General features: G+C 42.8%; 1 protein-coding gene across 1 annotated transcript in view; it reads right to left on the minus strand.

The window, feature by feature from the left end:
• Window positions 1-18,732: 18,732 nt before the first annotated feature.
• Window positions 18,733-21,040, minus strand: part of HDX (highly divergent homeobox) — a 47,010-nt gene continuing 44,702 nt past the window's right edge. The window contains exons 9-10 of the mRNA XM_075161945.1: window positions 20,499-20,621; window positions 18,733-19,483 (exon numbers count right to left, since the gene is read on the minus strand). Coding sequence (XP_075018046.1) covers window positions 19,358-19,483; window positions 20,499-20,621 — 249 coding nt within the window. The 3' untranslated portion in view covers window positions 18,733-19,357. The remainder of the gene's footprint in view (window positions 19,484-20,498; window positions 20,622-21,040) is intronic.

Consider the following 21,040-nt stretch of genomic DNA (forward strand, 5'->3'; position numbering starts at 1 on the left):
TGGGGCACAACTTGACTCATCAGTTCTTTATTTGGAACACACATCACATTTCTTCACTTCATCAGTTCTCCTCCCAGTGAGGTCACTTGTTTGTGGCCATTCAACACTTTCTGCAAGTGCCCATTTCTCAGTTGAACTCATTTTCACACTACCCTGTGCAAAGAGTCTTGCTTAAAGCCACCCTTCAGCCAAGTATGCATTTTGTAGCCGTGTGACTTTGGGTTCAGCAGGATGTAAGCACGTGGTAAAAGCTGAGGACATTCTGAAATAGGTTTCAGAACCAGTATCTGAAGCCCAACTTCTTTTTCCATTAAAAATGTGACAATATTCATAATAATTTCAATGGGAGCATGATCATTCTGTAAGTAATTGCTATCAGGAATTTAATTTAAACCTCATTTGACTGACATTTCTTGTTTGCAAGATCTCTATTTTAGGAACAATGTCTTGCTAGTGTATCTGTCTTCATCTTAGTCATGACTGATAACAGAATAATCATCTCAACTACTTTCCTTTTCTTTTCCTGCATAATGGCTTTACTGCATTTTTACATACCAAACATACAAGAATAGAAACAATTAGAGAAATAACAGTATTGTATGCAGATGAGCAGGTTAGCGACTAGAGCTTACTTGAAACTCCATACTAAGCTGGATGTCAGGCTGAGAAGCCCTTACAGTCACGTCCGGGTTTGTTTAGAAGACTACGGAGAGATGGAAGTTTGTCTTTGAAGCGTGCCTCACGTTACTCTCAGCTGGCATTACACACCTGTATCAAACACGGAATCTCTACACACCGCCTCTCCGAACTGCTCATTACTTCTCTTTCTATTGCGGCTGCTGCTCTGCAAGAGTTAACTGCTCGGTCCTGTCAGTGCTATCTGATAGCACAGCACTACCGGCAAAGTCAAAACTATTTATCCCAGTCACATTGTGCTTTCCCAGGACAAATCTGAAGCAGCAATTACAAAGGCAATTTATCTTTAAACCCTATCTTTCATACAGGGAAATGTCACACAAAATGCTTCGCAGTTCGTTTCATTATCTTGTTTCTTCTACTGCTTTAATAAAAGACAGTGGTCATGGGGCAGCCGAACGCTAAATTAAGGAAGGACATTACTTGCGACTGTTCCCAGTTCTTTGTAATATTTTCTCATTTGCTGTAAATCTATGAGGACAAGTGATTATGAAGAGTTTTCAACAAGTTGACTTTGACACTGAAAGAGCTGCTTCTCCTCTTACTGATGAGCTGTCACAGGCATCGATCAGTAGCCATGGCAGAACAGATGAAAGCAGTAAAAAATGACAGATGAACAGACTTCTTAATGATAAGGGAAAAATACAGTCCACACCATCTGAGAGGCAGATTCTCACCACCTTTAATGGGAGGTTTTTTTAGCAAATGTTGTGTATTGGCTTCAGTGCGAAATGAGAGCACTCAACGGAGGAAGCATCTAATAGAATGAGGTCAGACTTTTAAAGAATGGCTATTACCCAGCAAACCAGAGCATCAGCAGACCACTACAGAGTAAACAATAAATAATCCTCTGTTAACAGGAAGAATAATGCTGGTAGGGGGTACCTTGAAAACCCTAACGAGCCTACAAAAGGTCAGCTCCAGCCTGGTACGAGTTTACAACATTTCACCAGTTAGTGGTGTTTCACTGAGTTTAAGCAAATCAGAACGGAGCGCTACAGCAGATATTGCAGGACTTTAAAGAATACAGGGGGAAGGAGCTAGGTCTAGAGCCTTTCTGCTGAAACGCTGCTGTTGCCCGGACAGGCTTCATGGGAAAGGGGAAAAGGCAAAGGCTGCATCAAAATGAGATTCTATAGCAATGACCTGGCAGTGCTGTTTCTCTTCAAAGTTTGGGTAACCTCGGAAACAGGCTTGCTCCTGTTCTAGCAGTGTAGGCAATACGTAATGAAATTACTTGCACCGATAAACCCTTCAAAGGCTCTGTGCTGCACCCCTGGAAAGTGCTCGAGGGCTGGTTTTGCACCTTCCCTCTTTTGAGCTACAAATGTAGCTCAGCTGATCCTGACCCCATCACGTAAATGGGTGGGTGCTGAATACCCGAGAGTAGAATCACCAGTGTATGTTAGGGCTGGGGAAATAAAGTTCTACTTTTATTAAATGCTGTGGGTTTTTTAAAGCGTGTAATTCTGAGCTCAACCTTTATCTCATAAAAGGAGGAGGAGGAGCCCTTGATATTTTTTCCTGCAACCAACACAATCTAGTACCATCTTTGGAAGGACAGCAAAAAGCACCAGGGCAGGACTCTTAAAAAAGAGGAGGATCTGATTTCTTATTATAAAAAAATAATAAGACTCACTTTTAAAATATGCTAACACTAATATAAAGGAAAAAAGAAATAATGCTGGGTTTGTGTGGGAAGGAAGCATATTTAAATCTAAAATGAATGACGTACCTTGTAATTACAGGAATCGTTGAAAGAGATAGTCAGAATTAAAATACTTTAAATATTCACATTGAAGTATTAATTTGAAAATTTTAAAGTATGGATAAATGCACATAAACAGAGGCAGATGATAAAGGGCTGAAGTTCAAATCAACTCAAAGAAAGAAGTCAGCCTTGTTAAATGAAAGCTAAAATTGTCACTGGGCTCGGCAGCGAGGGCTTTAGGCAGCATGTGGCGGGGTGAGCAGCTCTGCAGCTTCAGCTTTAGTGCTAAATTGTGTATTTTAGAGTACACGTTGCCTTCCTATGATGCTTTTCTAAAGCACGTGAACTCTGAGAACTCTTAAAAATTTAAATCAAAACACCTTTCTAAATTTTGACTCGCCAAACAATGGGTGATTAAGCGTAATTATTAATCTTGCAGCAACAGAAGTAACATATTTCTCCTGTTATGACAAAGCCCTCATTGCTTAATGCGTTTTTGTACGACAGTTATAAAGTATTTTATGTTTTTACAGACATTTTACATCCAGCTATTAATATTGCTTATTTGGCTTACTAGATGGAAGATGTTTTCACTCAGAGACGATTCTATCTGTATTAACAGCTGCAAATAAAACTATGTACCCATTTAAAATGGAGAGATGGCACTTGTTTTGAGCAAGGATGATGCTTATCTGAGCGCAGAACCAGCAGAAGGCTCCGGCAGTGCCCGAGTCCCATTACAAAGTCAGATACGATTTCAGTGGGGTACACAGGTTGTATCACTCTTCTATACAGGAGAACATTTTGCCATGAATATTTTCTTCATAAAAGATTTTGCCTCCAGAAAACGTCGCATTGAGTGCTCAGCATTCCCTTCCGACTCCCCTCGTGTCGCACTGATAGATCTGCTTAACCCCCGACAGCTGCGGAAAGCTCAGGGGAAATGAAAATTGTCATTCCTTGTTTGTCTGCTCGCTTGTTTAACTTCAACCTGCAGTTCTGGCTTCTTCCAAAGACGTTTTGAGACTCTGGGAGTGCTTTTTTAATGCTATTGGCATGTCAAAGTGACACCTACATTATACTCTATACAGTTGGAAAGAAAAGAGAGCTCACCTACGGAACACCTTGGCTGCTGAGCACAACTAAGCAGCTTCTCACCAAAGCTCGGCCTCAAGAGCGGGTGATGGGTCTCAGGTTGGTTCATTTCGAAAAGCACCTGCCAAAACAGCTGCTAATGCATTTTCGTTTCAACGTTATTGAAATATTGACACGAACTGAGTTATTTGCTATCGACACACACCCCAAGGATCTCAGTCCCTCCTCCCTCAAAATATTTTTGAGCAGGAAATCATGGTTTGAGCTTTTACGGGGGTCCTTAGCCCCCCAAACGACAAGCAGGTTGATCAGCCCTAACGCGGCCCCAAGCCCTGCTTTGTTTTTATCCTCATCCCACTCTATGTAAAAACATCTTCCTTCTGGTTTATCTCCATAGGAGTGCAGCGCTTCCCAATTTGTGTTTTAATTTCTTTTCCTTTCTGTTTAGATTACTAAGCACGTTGAGTGCTACAGAACCGCCCGTTTTGCCTCCAGACCGTCCATCTTTCAGCTGGTGTCCATAGAGAGCTGCGAAAACCTCTTCGCGTCGTCCTTCAGAGATTCAAGCTCCTCAGGGAGCTCCGCTCGTACACCTGGGTTATTATAATCCTGGCGCAGCACATTCGGAAATCTCTCAGAAACAGCATCGGAGAAAGGTCTGCTTCAGCCGGGGTCTGAGCTGGAAATGGTCGGCGTTGCTTCCCACCAGCGCGGCACAACGCCAGCTCCACCGGTGCCAGACGGTTCTTGCAACAGCCCCTTAGGGGTACAATGCCCTTCTTTTACTGCAAATAAGAAATACACATTTATAAGCCCGTAGTTATATTTTAAGTGACTAACTATTGAAGGAGTCACCAAAAAAGTAAATTAAAATTATCGGGTCAGATCTTGGCTGGAGAAAGCTGGAGTGGCTCAGGTTATTTCAGGGCATGAGTTGAATCAGTTCATCATCTCTTTCCTTGAGCTAAGAAATACTTTCAGAGAAATACTCATCATTGTAAAATTTTAAGGATATGGAAAATAATATGTAACGCAACGTTGTTACTAGATAAGGGTAAAAACAGCCTTTAAAACCTCCTGAGCAGGAGATTTTCAAATGGATTGTATTTGAATTTCTGTTTATAACTACTATATTGCTTTTAATACAAATTATTATTTTGTGCACAGATTTAATTTTTTGCATTTAATACAGTCCTAAAATGTTGCAACGAAAATTGCACAATATGTAGCTTCCAGCGAGGATATAACCAAGCAAAAAAAGGTTGGGTTTTATTTTTTCCTTATTGAGCCAAAAATCAACCGTCATTTCATCCCACTGGTACACCTACAGGCAGCATCATCAACGCGGCGTGCAGCACACGTACCGCACCAGGGCTCGTACCGAGAAGTCTGTTCCTTCTGAACGCGGGCCAGACCGAATCGGTGCAGTCCCGGCTGACAGGCTCGTCTTCAGGTGACTTCTCCCACCCTATTTCTGATTTGATCAACCAAGATCAGCCCCCCTGACACCCAGCAAGGAGGCTGGTGTGGTTTGGTCCCGGTTCCCTGCCACTCTTCCTTCCTCCCCCAAGACCCGTACGTCCACCTCCAGCATCTGGTGCGTTTGCAGCCCCATCTCGCAGGGTTGTCCTTGCTGTACGGGCTTACCTTTCTCCATGATATACTCGCACTGACCGTTTGTCTGTCAGTTTAATCTGTCTTTATTACCTGTAGTTCCAAGCTGTTCCGGTTCTGTCCCCTTACGGTTCCTCTGTGGTCTCCTGCTGCTACCTACGTCCAAGAGACGGATGAGAGGAGGATTTGGGTGATCTTGGATCCTGACTTTAAATTCAAATCCAAATCATGATGGTCACAAGCCTGGGAGGACACAAATCCAAGCCTTTGTTTTATCTCTGTTCTTAACGTATTTTACACCTTGTCTTGGCCTCAAAACAAGGCAAAACTCTGCATTGCCTAAGTTTGGCTCATGCCAGACCTCAGGATTTAAATAAGCGTTGCTCTTGCTCCAGACGCCCGAAGCAGGGAGTTTGGGAACTCTGCCTTTCTGGGCACTTCCCCTGGTTTCTGCTCAGCGCTGCAGAGCCAGTCCAAGACAGGGTGACCCGTCTGTCCCCATCCCCATCCCCCTTCCAGCTTACCCCCTCCCCTCCTGCCTGCTTCAGAGCTTTCCCCTCTTTCTCTACGTACACAAGTTTTCTCTTCATGCATTGAAAAACAGAGCTCACAAAGAAGTGTGTGCAGCTCCGGGGACTTGTGATATTCAACCATTTTAACCAATATTTAAGCAGTTTTTTTGTTGGAAAGCCAGAGGGAGATGACGGCAGAGTTTCCTCTCTCTTCCTGAGAAATTCCTTTATATAGGAAGCCAAGCGTTCACCGCTGAAAGGCAGCGATCCCTACGTGAAACGGGGCAGCCGCTCAGTAGCGTGGAGGTGAGGAACCGCAGAAAGAGCAACCAAAATGTACCTTGTTGAGCTGGAACTGGCCACGGCCCCTGTGTTTTAAAGAAAAATCTGAAATCGCTCTTTAATAACTGCACGTGGTCAGGATGTTGGAGCGACGCTGAAAGCCCCGGGGCAGCAGAGCCAACGGGAACCTCTGCGGCCGTGCTGAGCTGTTGATGGCGCGGTGACTCGGAGAGGGGCCACCCACCGAACCCACCGCCGGCAGCCTCCTGGGGTGCGATGCAACGGCTACGCACCCTCCCCTGCCCAGCTATACATCTTCGATTCACACAGAGACCTATGAGTGTATGTATATATATACACACGCATTATACATCGACATTTAAATATAATATACTGCCAGAGTTATGATTTTTTAAACATCTGAAGGATGTGGTATCTTGGAAACCGATTGCCTCGAGTTGCCCAAATCAATTACAGAGTGAATCAACACATCGCTTCAGCGTGGGAGCGGCAAGCAGTTGGCGATGCCGGCCGTCCCCGTCCCCGTCCCCGTCCCGGGTGGGAGCACGTCGGGGGAACGGCTCCGTCAGCCCCAGCCCCAGCGGCAGTGAATGACCGAGTATCTGTTATCTTAGATGGCTTCTTCAGCTGAGAGCTGATTTAAAGGGGGGAAAAATAATTAAGGAATAATATACAGAGGTGATACAACTCTTCGTTACAAATGTTTGCACAAATTTGGGGGTTTTTATTACCTGATTGTTGAGCGAGGCTTATTTTCTCTCTGCTTTTTCCTACATGTCATTCAGACAAATAACCAACACGTACTCCGAAAATTAAGACATGTGCGTTCATCCTGTTTCTTGAGAAGGAAACAGATCATAGCAGGCGTCGAGTGAGCTCATAGCCCACGGCTGGCAGCAAGAAATGACATTTTCAGCCAAGCCCTCGGGGTCTTATAAGAAGAAATTTTAGATAAATTAATATTTTAAATAAATGAAACTCAGAAAACCATACATTCTGAAATGTGCATGCCCTATGCGGCATGCAAAAATGTATCCATCCTCTTCCCGAGCATAGCGGGGAGGCAAAAGACACAGGGGGGATTCGCCCACCACGGGTTAAAAGAAGGAGCCTGGGCCGAGGGTCTGGGCCAGCGCGGGGGGGGCGGGGGCTCGCTCAGGGCTCCCTGGCTAGGTCCAAACCCTGCTGCTGGGCCGTCCGGATTTCACGTGAGGAGCAAATAACCTGATCCACAAACAAGAGCTGAACGCGTTCATTTGTTTTATTCCTCTCAGATCAGTTTTGCTTCTTCGGCCAGCTCTGTAAAAATGCTGAAATTTTAAATAATGGTCCAAAAATGGGATTTTGTAGCTAGGAGAGTGTGGGTTGCTGAGAGAAGAGATTGCTGAGCTAAATATTTGGCAGAATTAAGCAAACCAGGGAAGACATGTGGGCATAAAGAAATAATTCAATATTAAATTTCTGGCAGAATTCATAAAATCTGTTTATAGTTCAGATCACAGTGAGCCATTTACTTACTATTATTGGAAATAAGGTCTGAGGGATTTTGGTTGCAATGGTTTTGCAACTATTACAGAGTGAAAGTATTAACAGAACATTAAAGACAGGCACATTAACCTGCAGTCTTCGTCAGGCATACCTGGAAGGCTCGGCGAGTATCAGCTCTCAGGTGCCATTCCAGGACTCGGCCGTCCCGCGATGTGGCTCCTGGTGCGGTTGCTACTCGCCTGCTACCGGCTCCATTCATCTTTGACGGGGGTGTACTTGCTGGTTGTCTTCTTAAAATTCACTTTAAATTCCCCTCTGTTCCAAGTGCTTCCATGGGGTTTCTATTCTTCTCGCCCCACCTTGATCTCCACCTCCTCTCACCAGCTTTCTCATCTTTCACACTTTTTGTTCCATTTCTCCTTTATTTCCCTCATTCAACCTATATTCTCCTTCCTTTTAGCCTTCGCTACCTTTTTCCCCACTGGCCTTGCTCTCACCCGCTCTGTCCTCCCCCGGAGCAGCCCTGCCCCAGGCACGGGGCTGGCACCTCCTCCGCGCCCGGGGCTATGCGGAAAACCGACGCCAGCCGGAGGGAAGATGCTCCTGGGGAAGAACCTGTGTGTCAGCCTCACACCAGCACCACTTGTTAAATAACGAGGGGAAAGCAGCAGCCGTTACACAGCCAGAGCCTTGGTTTTCGGAACCAAGCGGTCACCTGGGAAGAGGAGACAAGTCCACGGCAGACATAGCTACCACCACCTGCTCTCTTCCCAACTGCTCCGGTTTGCAAGCCTCAAACCAGCAAGAAAGTTTTTAAATAGGGCTTCAGCTATTCGGAAGCAAACTTAGCTTAAGGAGAAAAGAAAACATCCTCTGATTTGAAATTAAGAAGCTGTTTTGGGAGGGTGCCCCCCCCCGCAAGCTCCCCTTCCCCATCTCCCCCCTCGGGGGCTGCACACCCCCCCGCAGCCGTCCCCGACCTGCGGAGAGGCCCAGCCCCGGCAGAGGCACAAGTAACGACGCTACCAGGCTCCCTTCCCTGCTGCAGGGATTTTGTTTGTGGTTTTGTATCGCTCCTGCCTTAGCAGAGCTGGAAAGCACCTACCGCTGGGGAGGGACTGCTGGGGAGGCAAAGCCCGGCTGCTGCAGGGACAGAGGCATGAAAACGCAGAGACACCGAGTAAATAGCAAACGCATGCTCTCTGCACGAGGTACATAGCATGTCGGGGGGTTTTGCTGGGTAATTATTTAATTAAGCGATACGGGAGAAAGAAGGAACCAGCAGAGCGGGGAGAAAGATCACCTCGTGTTTGATTCCCGTGGACACGACAGCTGAAATCCAGCGCGTCCCTCCAGAAAGCGGGCGATGCTGTTGTCCGAGACGGGGCTCTATGCGCAGCTCCTCCACCCGCCCGCAGGGCTGGTTCCCCTCGGGAGCGGCAGATGACACGGCTGGCCGCCGGCCCAAGCACCGACACCGCCGTCTTGGTTTTAAGGCCAGGGCTGGTTCAAGCAAGCGTCAGTCGGTGATCCTCTCCCCCGCCACCGCGGCGCGAGGTCAGCTGTACCCAAAGCCCTTCTGAAGGGAGAGGGAACAGACCATTAATTGAAAATTCGTGTTAAGCAGAAAAGAGGAGGAGAAGATTGGGGCTAGTGAGAATTTTTCTTGCAAAAAATTGTCAATGAGCCTTGTTTTAGTGAAAATTTTTACACAGTCCAACATTATTCCAGATTTCCGGTGAAAAATAACAAAAAACCCAGATAACGTAGTAGATAAAGCCTGAAAAATTTCAAATCTCCCTGGCAGGGAAAGAGAGCCTCTCCTTTCCTCCTCCTTTCCTCCGCACTAAAATAACAAACAACTGCAAGTAAATAACCAGAAACCCCCTGTTTTTCCTGTGTTTCCTTTTCCTTCCACTATCGTCCCCCCCTCCCCCTTGGCAGCAGCAGACGAAGGGGCCGCCCCAGTGCCCCCGCTTGCCGCACGTCGCCCCCCCCCAGGGAGCAGCTTTGGCACCCCCAAACCCGGTTCCTTCTGGAGGAAACCAAACCAGAACGTGCACCCCGCTTACGCTTTCCACCCGCCGACAGGCATTCGGTCCGTAGGGTCAGGGCAGAGCGTAAAGCCCCACGACCCCCGTAGGGATGCGAAGTCCCCGGCAGCGATCGCAGCCGGGCAGGGGCAGGGCCTGATCCAGCCGTCCTGCCGTCACACCGGGCACGAGAAGAGGGTGCCCGGCGGCTTTTTAACTAGTCCTGAGCAGTATTTGGCATCGCGGCCAGAGGTTCAGGCCTCACCTTCTTCCAGAGCAACTCCCGCTCCCCCGGCACCGGCCTCTTTCCTGGTGAAAAAACCTCCCTCCGGCTGAAGCCAGCAGTTACGGACGTTTTTTAGACCTTTATAGACCTCGGCAGGACTCCTCAGGTGACTGCAGACAATATCCTATCTTCTTTCCGATAGCGTGTCCTGCAGAAACACAGTGTTCCGACAGGAGAGAATACAAAGCCGCCGGAAGGCTCCGTGTCGGGCTGCAAGTCCCGGGATGCTTCACTTGAATTTCTGGGAATGGTTTCCTTCAGGTTTGAACAGATCCAGGAAATTCGCTGTACCCGATAGACACTCACTTGTTCTTCGCTGGCTTCGCAACAACACTGGTGTCCAGTCTCTTTAGATACTGTCCCAAAAACCCTATTTAGTTATTACTTCTGCACGGCACTGAATTAACAACAAACCAAACAAGTTTACGACTGACCGGGTTACTTTAACGCCCTGGTTCAACTTCCGCAGATGATCAAAGCCTAAAATCAGAGTCAAATCGGAAATAACATTAAGGATACAGAACTCCGTATCAACCCCTTCTGTCCTGGTTCCTTTACACGCACGCACGTCAGTGTAATTTTCGTAACTAACAGGGCAGAGTTAAGGCTGCCCATTCAGTCTGATCCCGATCTCCTCATTACTAAATGCCAGGTTCCTTATTTTAATATCAGATTTATTTCTAATTTAGATAAAAATAGTTGCTCATTCTGAAGCTTGTGCATTTTCTCCCCCATTCCTGGGGTTCTTCGCCACCAGGTGGCAACGCAGCCACAGCCACCACCCCCGCTCGGGGTTGGTTTTTCCCCAAAACATCCAGGTTCGGGGTCACCTATAAATTTGTTACTAAATCGTTAGTGTCAGACAGATTTAATTCCTCTTCATTCATCTGCTTCTCTCTGTTTTTGTAACCTCCTCCTCTGCAGCCATCATTTCAGACGTTGGTCGTAGCTCCAAGTTTTGGACGGATTCGGTTGACTTCAGAGCATTGAGACTTTATCAGTGATCAGGCTCACACGTACCTGCGGTTTAAGAGAGAAGAGGCAGGTGAGCGCCTGGGTGCCTATACGATAGGTATGGATGTAGCTACACTGCCATCTGGCAGTGTCTGGGGACAAAAGCAGTCTGAATAAAGAGGTGATGAGGCCAAACCTCGCTTACGCATCCTCGTCCCCAGCAGCCCCGGCCGGAGCCTGTCCTGGACGCACCACGGCTCTCGTGGCAAGCCCGAAGAGCCGCATCCGCGCGCCGACGCCGCTTCCCGTGGGATTGCTTGCAGGTATTTTTCTCTGGCTTGTCCTGGTCTTGAAATCATTTCCAATTCCTTCCCGCAGTCGTGGCACCACACTGTCAGCTCCTCAGGAGAGCTGTGGTATTATTTCCATCTCCTTCATTCGCTCAAAAAGCGAACAGTAATGGGCACTAACCATTTTTGCCAGGTGTCCATCAGCGTGTGAACCGCTCGCTTGGCTTGCCAGCTGGAGTCAGTATTTACCTCTGGAGATTTTCAAGGTATTGAGTGCTAAGAAACGGTATCACAATTAACAGCAATGTGGAGAGCTCGCATTTAGCTTTAAAATAACTTCAACACCCCCCCCAACACAAAACACTTAAGCATTAATGGCTCACCTGAGCTGCTGTTAGCGTTGTATGTTAATTGCTTTCATTAGACATAAATTCATGTTCTGGAAAGGGAGAACATTTCAGAAGTGTTTCCAGGACAGAGGGTTGCAGTTCTGTATGAGATTCTGAAAAGCCTCTCCATAAATAATAACGAATTCATTTAAGATGCTCTCGCCCCCGCCCCCGCAGCACCCATTGCCCCCACGGGTCCCACCGACGGGCAGCGCAGGCCACGTCCCTCCCCGGCACGGCCCAGCTCTCTTCCAAACGAACAGAAGCTCCTTACGAGGAGCGGCTGAAGTGAATACAGGGCGTCTCTCTCAGGCTGCTGCAAAACGACACGAGAGGTTATGCTGTTTTCCCAATTTCTGTTTCGTTTTCATAAACCCAGAAAACGGTGGAAGCCGCTGAGAACTCTACGTCGGTAAAAATTATTTTCCTTTTGCTAAGCCCAGGCGCAGGACGGCAACTGAGCCCCGCCTGAGGCCGCTACCGATGGCCGGCACCTGCGTCCAACCCGCGCGCTGCTGCCCCAGACCTTCGCCGCCCCGTGAGTTCCACCAGGTCACCGGGGGCGGTTTGGCGTCAGCAACCCCCACTGCCTGGTGGGGCAGGGAAACCGAGGAACGGGGGAACAGAACGCGCAGGCGCTGCCCTGACCCTGAGCCCTGACGTTCACTTAGCTCTTGATACGTTGAGCAGGACTGACTTTTTACATGACAATAATCAATACAGAAACTGAGAACATCATATAGGAAAAGGAGTTAGTTAACCTTTATTTCATTTCTCCATAGTCCCAAACTTGACAGACGTAGAAAAATATCCTTGAGTCTAGTAGACAAATTTACCGATGCTAAATAGCCCTTTTCTCTGACCGTTTGGGCCATTCTAGATACATTTGTACAAGCATTACTTCAATTTTTTTTTTTTTAATGGAAGTTTTTGCTAAACTATAAACAATAAACTACAGAGGAAAAACTTGATCTACCAAAGCATGCATATGCAGGTATCTTCCAAAACTTTAAAAAAAAAAAAATTAAGAAAGCAAAACAACCTCGAGACGCATTTGGAGGAGAAAACAATTTAGAACAATTTGAGGAAAAAATAATTAACTAAAGACAAGTCAAAGCAAATTCTGTAAACTATCTGTGGACAAGTTAAAATATCTATGGCACAACTTTTCACAAAAAAATTAAGGTAAAGACCAACATTTCATATAAAAATAGCTGAGCAGGCTTCTAAAGAAGGAAATAAGCATTTCTCATGATGACTCTGTTGATACAAGATTATAAATACCCTTATATATACAGAAAAAAAAAATCAGTACAAATGTATGGAATATTTCACTAGGCATCCATCTTTCAAATAAGCCAAGATCGTATGTCCTGGACCATAGTGGAGGTACTTCAGTTTAAGATTTGTAGTAGTTTCTTTGCTACACATACTGATACAAATAATAAAAATGCAATATAAATATTGATTTTCACAGAGAAACTCAGTAATACACTCAGGTTACAAAGCTTAACGAATTGGCCCAGAAAGAAATGATACAAGTTTTAAGAGAGTCGATTATCTTATGTTTTGTAGGCTAAGGAAAACATCCAAGTTATACAGTAATATTTAAACCTTCAGAATTTTTTTTTTTTTAATCAAACTGATACCTTTAGTGAAACTAAAGCAGAAATTATCATGGCAGAAGATTCATTATCTCTTCATAAATACAGCAGTTTGTTTATTTGCCAAGATCACTTAGAAATACCATTATTATAGGCATTTTAATAAATTTCCAAGCCTAAAAGTTATCAGTTTTGCAAGGAGTTGAACTATAAACAATATTTGTATGGATGTATTTGACTAAATTTCAAAACTATGTAATCAATATATAGTAAGACGTAAAACTGAGAGCAAATAAAATATATTTTAGAGAATTACATTAATATTTTAAGTGAAAATACCTTTGTAGATGCTAATATGATGATCAAGTTCAGTGTATCTGTGCACATTATAAATATGCATATGTGTATCCATATACACTCAGTAATTCTAGAAATAATCATAGAAATTATATAGTTTCCATTGGAGAATACATTTTTTCCCCAACACAATTCAGTGGATTTGCCAATGACTTTTTGAACTGTATTTCACAAAATTTGAAGATAAAGTAGAAGCTCTTGTCCTTCCAAGGTACAGAGCTTTTTTAGTTTATTGTCATTTTCTTGACTAAAACCCCGGGGTCTTCATTTCTGCTACTCAACCGAAATGCCTCCTTGTGTCTCATTCCCTCCCCCATCCCCCGGCCGAGGAGGCTCGTACATTCTGTCGACCTTGCCCCGCGTATTTCCGAGAGAGAGATGTGATGGGGGACATTATAGGGACTCTTCTAAGATGAAACTTGACTACCGAACATGGTCTACATTTACATTTAAACCTTAGCTTGCCACTGATCCATTTTAATTTAACACTTGCTTGCAAGCAAATCAAAAAGGTTTCTACATGGTCTTTTTACATATTGTTAGGCAAAAAAAGATAGCTGAAAGAAAACAATATCTGAAATAGCTGAAATAAAAATATGAGGACATATTTATGAACCGCTATGTCTCAGAAAATGTAAAATCCTACTCCTTTTCATTACATTGCTGAGACGCATTATTTGACTGTTTTCTCTGATAAATTGATCTATGATATATTGAGAAATGTTACAACAATCATTTAGTACCAGAATAAAGGATAATATCCATTCCTTTCAGTAGCTGTACCAAAATAGCACAGCTAGCCCATTTACTACATCATCCTTCAGCTTTAATAGAAATATTTACCACCATTAACATATGCTAATCTCTTCTCCCTAATGTCACATCTTTATTATTTCCTTGTCCATAGATTGTGTTTAAGACAAATACATAAAAGTAAGTACTAAAATAAAAACCAAACTGAATATCTCACACTCAACTAAAAAACAAGCACAAAATTGAAGGATGCATGTTGGAAATAAATTTATTGCCTACAAAACGTTAAAAAAAAAGTTTAAGTTCACATTTTCTGTGTGGTTTTAAAGGTGGTGTCACGTTTCAGAGGTAGTGTGTGTAAAATTTAATACAGAATTTGAAAAGAATTATTTACTTAGTTCAGTAATACAGTAAAATGTTCACCAGAACCAAAGCACTGACCTGAAACCATTTTCCTTACAGGAACATTCTTAAGCGTCTCTTTTATCGAAGAGGATTGTTCATTTGTTTAAAAACAACGACCACCACAAGCCCAAGTTTCTGCCCCGTTTGTGTCTGTCGTCTTCTGACCAAAATGTCAGCTGCTGCCTTTCAGAGACCAATAAATAAATACTCTTTAGTCAGCATACAACCCTATTCTGCCATAGAAAAAAGCAGTTTTGCAGTACCGCTTATTCTTTTTTGCCTTTGCTCATAACTTTTAAGATTTCACATTTGGCCGATGTGCTAAAATATTAATTGGGTAGAGAAATCGAACACCATAAACCAGCTTCTGTTTTTTCTAGTAACTAGCTGGAGTTTTCTCACTAACCGTCCTCGTAACTTTGATCAGGCATCTCACAACTGAGCAACTTAGTCAACCTTACGGTGATTTGGGGCAGAAAAGGCAGAATCTCGGCACGCAAGTTGAAGGTTAGACAGCCGCCAGTCCTTCTGAGCCGTACAGCAGCCTCGTAGTTCGCTGGCTGACCTGAAGGATCTGGGCAGCGGGACTGGAGGTAGTAAATCAAGCTTTTGGTTGTAACATTACAAGTTACGAATTCTTCATGTTTCAGATATTCTGTGCTATTCCATTTATGCATATTATTGTCTTTCCTTATGCTATCGGTATCCTGAGACCAACAGTCAGCTACGACTAGAGTACCTAGGGAAAAGTTAGTGCTGTGCATTAGTTTCTTTTTAATGTTACTAACACGGTAGTGCAATAGAGATCCCAAATCGGATAGCTGATCCATTTTAAGCAGTAATTTCCATTTCCACAATAAGGATGTTCATGATACTGTTGATTTGTCCTATCATTTCAACTCTCTAACTACAACAGTAGATACAGCTGTCTCCATTTGGTGAATGGACTTGATAAGCTGCTTCCCAATTTAAGAAGATGAAGATATAACTGGTACATTCCTTTTTTCACTCAGAGGACTGCAAAGCCCATGATCTGCTTGTCATTTTCAGACTTTTTATTGCCTTAGCGAAAAAGAAATACTTGGAAAGATTAAAGTGCAGTGCTGCTTCAAAAACCAAGCACTCAAGAAAACTGACACTTGCATGGTACATCTGTTCGTGTACTAAATCTGCCAAAAATTCACCTGTTAGAATATTGACTATTACTCACTCCTGTTAGACCTATAGACTTGACAGAAGCATCATCTGCAGGGAAATGAAAGGAGGCATAGCTTCAGGAAACAGCTTTCTTAACTATAAGCAAGCTTGCTAGCATCAAAGACTCTCATTGCTCCCTCAGGAGAGCGAGCATCCTGCCTCTGATTTAAAGTGTCTGTTCTGAACTACCTTTTTCCATTTCTTCAGAAAGACATACTTCATCATTCACGTTCCCACAGACGCATTAGGAATAAACAACGTGGAAGTCATCTTTCACGGACAAAGCAAATAAAAGCCTTCGCAGAAAGACGGTAAGAACATCAATACGTGGCACTTCTGCTGCAGCAGTTATTCGAATTACAGAGCCAAACCACTGAATAGCAAGGGGGGCTTACTTCTGTCGTCGTAACACACCACAATATTAGCTTTATCTGTCATGGAAAGTTTATGCAAATGATGAACTAGCACTTAATATGGGCTTTCATTACCATCCTAAGAACAGAGGAAATAACCATAAACCACATCCTAACCTGCCACGGGCCCAGAGAGCCATCCCCATCGTTTTCTATCATCTGAAGAACTTTCAGAATTCCATCTGGAAACGAGTGTCCTGGTGACTGTGTATCAGAACGCGATGCCTGTCAGTAAGACGCTTGTCAGGACAATTACTAAGATGAAGTTGGAAAGGAATATGCCCAATTCTCTCATACTGTTCTAAGGTCCAGCTGAACAAGTTACACGGATCGGGATGCAATCTGCAAACTCAATTAGCACGTTACGTCCCTGCTAGGGACACAAACAAACCAAAAAAATCCCTACATTACAAAGCACGTGTGCGGTCCTAGTCTGAAGTGCGGTACTTGGATATGTATCTTCATAACTCTCAAGGATGGTGAAGTGTTATGTTACAGGACCTCATAAGCTGCTCTTCCGCCACTGTACTGCAGAACTGTTGTTGCTGCAATGATTTAAAATACCAGTAATGGTAATATAGCATTAAAATTTTTGTTTTACATATGGCAGGAAATATACACTGATATTGGGAAAAAAAAAAACGCAGAACAGCTGTACAGTATTATCCTATATAGCACTTTGTTATACAGGAATATAATTTATATTCTTTCTTCCTGAATATCCTGTAATATTGTCAAGTGTTTCAGGGTATGAGAACATGACTACTTTGCTATGTTTTGTCTTGTCACCCTACAAGAGAAAAGGACCAAAGAACAACATGCCCACAGGGATGACGTGGGCGTTGACGGCAGCTAGAGTTTCCTAAAGAGGATTCCAGCTTCCTTGAGAAAAGGGACTTAGAGAATTGCTTGAATCTGGTAGTAGTTAATTCAAAATTAATTCCTTTGATTTGTTTGGCATATGAAATAGAAGCAAGACATAGCAAAATATGAATCATCAATGAAAGTTTTTCTTGCATAAAGGTGGATGACTTAATTGACCATGAAATCAAGAGCTCTCAGTAAGTGTATCCTGCCTTTTGTCATGGGAATTTAAGTGGAATCAGCAGGAAAACAGGGTCCAAATAGTGGCAAATCACAGTACTATTTTTTTTTATTTCAGCAAAGCTCACAGAAAACACGAGGTTTCATTGTCAGTGGCACAGATTTCCTATCTAGAGAGAACAGTAATCGAAAGCACTGTTACCCAGTCTAGAAAACCCTTCATAAATTATTTTTTCAGAGTGAGAGACTGACAGTTGAGCTCTATCTTACATTTGAAGGATAGTACTGTGATCTTTGCTCACAAACCTTAATTAATTTTAGATTGGTGCTCATTTCAACAGGCATGTAAAATACCGCTCCTCCTTTGAGCAAGGCTATAAGGACGCGCCTGCCAGCCAGGATGCGGCGTTTCAGCTCAGGCAGCGGAAGGATGAGTAACCCACCGCTCACCTCCTGGTTAACAGAGCGCCTTCCCTCTCTCCTGCGAGTCTACTCCCAGTTTTAAAGCCTAAACTCAAACACAGGCCCAACAGCTTGCTTTTGTGGGGTTACTCTGTAGAATAGATGCTAAGAGGTCTTTTGGGAACTTTCGTATAGCAGCCAGAACTGTGAAACTGTTCTGTTTTGTTTTTTTTAAAACAGCTTTTAAAACTCCTACTATCCTTTATGCAGCTGGCATTTAACAATATTTTTAAAAGTTCCCCATGCCCAAGGACAACACAGAGACAGAAAAAAAACGGAAAGAACAGAGCTCACTACTAAAAAACAAGCTGTAGAAGTGATTAGGGAGGAACAGACCAGACTGACAAAAACCTAAAATTGTGAGTTAATCCCAGTATTACAGAAAAGAAAAAATTATTTCCCCAACACTCTAGATTTTCTGAGCTACACCTTGGACCACCCACTGAAATTAAGTGGATTCCTTACTGTACTGCATGAATAAGGATTCACCAGAGTAAATTATTATTTGCCATAAAACTGAAAGATCAGGCTTTTTACCAGACTGCGAAGGTATGTTTCAAAAATGCTTGCTGAAGAATATTCAGGTTAGACGTTATAGAGCATCAATAATATGGGCATGCACCTATATGCCCTACTAAATTTATCTGAATGTGTCTGCACATTCATTTAATCAGATGAGTAAAGGGATTCAATGTCAACGACAGCTGGGAAAGAAGAAATTCATTTCAGCCACTGCAATCAAGCTCACAGTTTAGAAATGGCACCTGGCAGTTGCCAAAAAATTCATCAGACAGGCTACTTCAAAAACAGTTCACATTTAGAAGATCTGCAAAACTGAATTCCAAACACTCAAATACCTTTCAGGATGCAATGACAGTTGTGGATGTATGACAGTGTCGTGATAAAATGGAGCAAAATTTGTGGAAAAACATATAACCAATACTTAAAGCAATGAGCAGAACTTCAGCATTCAGACTTTGACAAATAAAAACTGTAACTACATTCATAAAACCCTAAATAGTAGTGTAAACATCTAATCCCATTGCTACTGCGAGAATATCAGAAAGTCGCGTTCTGCAGCTATCAGGTTTCCCATATCCATCTAATTTGTTACAACACTTATGACTGCTTCTTTACATTAATAATTTATTGATGATAATTCAAATTTTTCAGTTAGCCTTTCAGAGTTTTTTCAGCTATTTTGGTCAGAAAATGGAAGATTCAACAATCTGAAGTCACATAATGAAAAACACTTTAGTTTAATTTCAGATTTTCAAAAGGCTTCAAGCACAACTCATAAAAAGCCCGTTATTCTATTTGGATCCCCAATTTTTAGTCCACCTACCTGAGTAAAAATGGGGAAAAAAATAATAAACAGGACTGTTGAGCAAGCAACTCTGAAGAATTAGCTGTCTGTATAACAGGACATTTGTCTTCCATTCTTGGATCCCTGCTCAAAAAGACTTCGCTACAGAGCAAGAGTTATTCTGGAAAGTCAGAAGTTATCCTAATCAAGGCCAAACTGCTAAAAGTGAAACCCTTCCTCACACAGTTCTTTCATTTACCAAAAACATTTGAAATTTCTTGACACTGCGAACTGTAGCCATGACGTACTACAGTCATCTTTCAGCAAGGCCTACTTCACCTTGGGCTTTCTTTTTTGGACTGAAGAACACTGGATAGCAAAATGTTGTTCTCTTGAAACCTACACGTTACGCGGGGTTTCTTTTTTGTCAATTAAAAAAAATAAATCACAAACTGTCTGAGGCATTTTTCTCTGATAAAGACGACAAGCTGAATGAGGTATCATCAGGCTCCGGGGATGCATGATTGAAATCCATTTCTTCTAGTTCAGGAGGTAAGTCTGAGAGCAGTGCCTGTAAGTAAAAATACAATATTAGGTATGTGTTTTATGTCAGCATTAAATGTCTGTTAAACATGTAGTGAAAAAACTTTGTTGAGCTTTTCGGTCAGTGTTGATATTGGATGGGTAAAAAAAAGAAGTCGGTATTGCTAGATATTGAAAGAAAAAACATTGTTGGGAGATGACGTACCTTATAACAATAATCCCAGAAGTTACTTATGTTATGTGGAAACAGCTCAAAACATTTTTTTTTCCCCCAAACTGGACAAAACCAAATTATTTATATTAATTTTATTCATATATTTTTAACATGCAAAAGCTTTAAAACATATACAACCATGCTATGCTGTGATCATGCAGGTGATAGAACTAGATGCTGCATACAAGTTCATAACTGTTACAGTGATTTATTGATTTATCTCAGAGATTTCAACTTGACTTCTCTTTATATTCAGTTCACATGGTTTTATGAAAAAATTATGGAAAACAACCATAAGCCAAATTTATTTTGGATGTAAAAGTGTTTTCAGTTTCTTTCTTGCAAGTTAGTTTCTATTTTTACACCTGAAAAACTGCAGATTGTAAAGGCAAAAGGAAAAACAATAAAAGCAACAAAATCTCTTCCTAAACAAAGCACAGAATGTTACTCATACAAGACATGATCCAACCGAGCATTAAAAGAAGTGCTATGTATTAAATGCAGTGCAGTAGAACTGAAGAAGCCTGGCTTTTTTTCCTAAGTCTCGCATCTTAGATCCTGCCACAGACAAATCCAAGTCCCTCAGTGTACCCCGGTGCGCTGGTTGTCCCTTTGTAAAAGTCACACTTCTTTGTCTATGTCATTGCTCGTGTAGATGGCAAGATCTTTCTTTTGTTTAAAGTTCAGCTTTTCTTTGTCTGTAAGATGTTCAACACAATGCTGCCCTGATCATAATGTGAGCCTCTGGGCACTACGGAATAAAACCGAGGGAGTGAAGAACACAAAACGACAAACACCTTCCGTTACGAAATCCTCCTTCAAGACTTACCTGCTGCTGTTCTTTATCATCTGATTTAATAGCAAGTATCAAACTCCGAGTAAATGTCTGTAGTTCAAAATACTTCTGTTTGTGATTCTCCAACTCATTCTCAATGAATCTGACTTCTTCATTCTGTGAGGGGGAAATTACGTAAAGTTCTGGAAATAATAAATAGTACTGCATCTTTTTAATGACACCTAAACATACTTGTGTTAAAACTAAATGTTTTTAGTGAAAACGAGTGAAAATATGTTTATTATGATTCCTGCCAAAAAATGGTATTAAGCACAACCAAAAGCTCTAAATTACAGAATTACAGAACAATGCACATAGACTTTGGATACAAACAGAAGTTTCTGATGAACAACCAGTCACACTAAACCTGCGTACGCCATTTCATTTCTCATTATCCCCCAGAAGAGACATGTGACAGCCAAGCATGTTACGTGCAGACAAGGCATTTCAGAATTACTGACTATCATTTAAGCATTAATGACTTGGGCCAAAGTTTACATGAACCTTTCAAAGAAGCAATGCTTTTTATTTTATAA

This window comes from Calonectris borealis, chromosome 13 (genome assembly GCF_964195595.1).
Source record: "Calonectris borealis chromosome 13, bCalBor7.hap1.2, whole genome shotgun sequence".
NCBI classification, from domain to species: domain Eukaryota; kingdom Metazoa; phylum Chordata; class Aves; order Procellariiformes; family Procellariidae; genus Calonectris; species Calonectris borealis.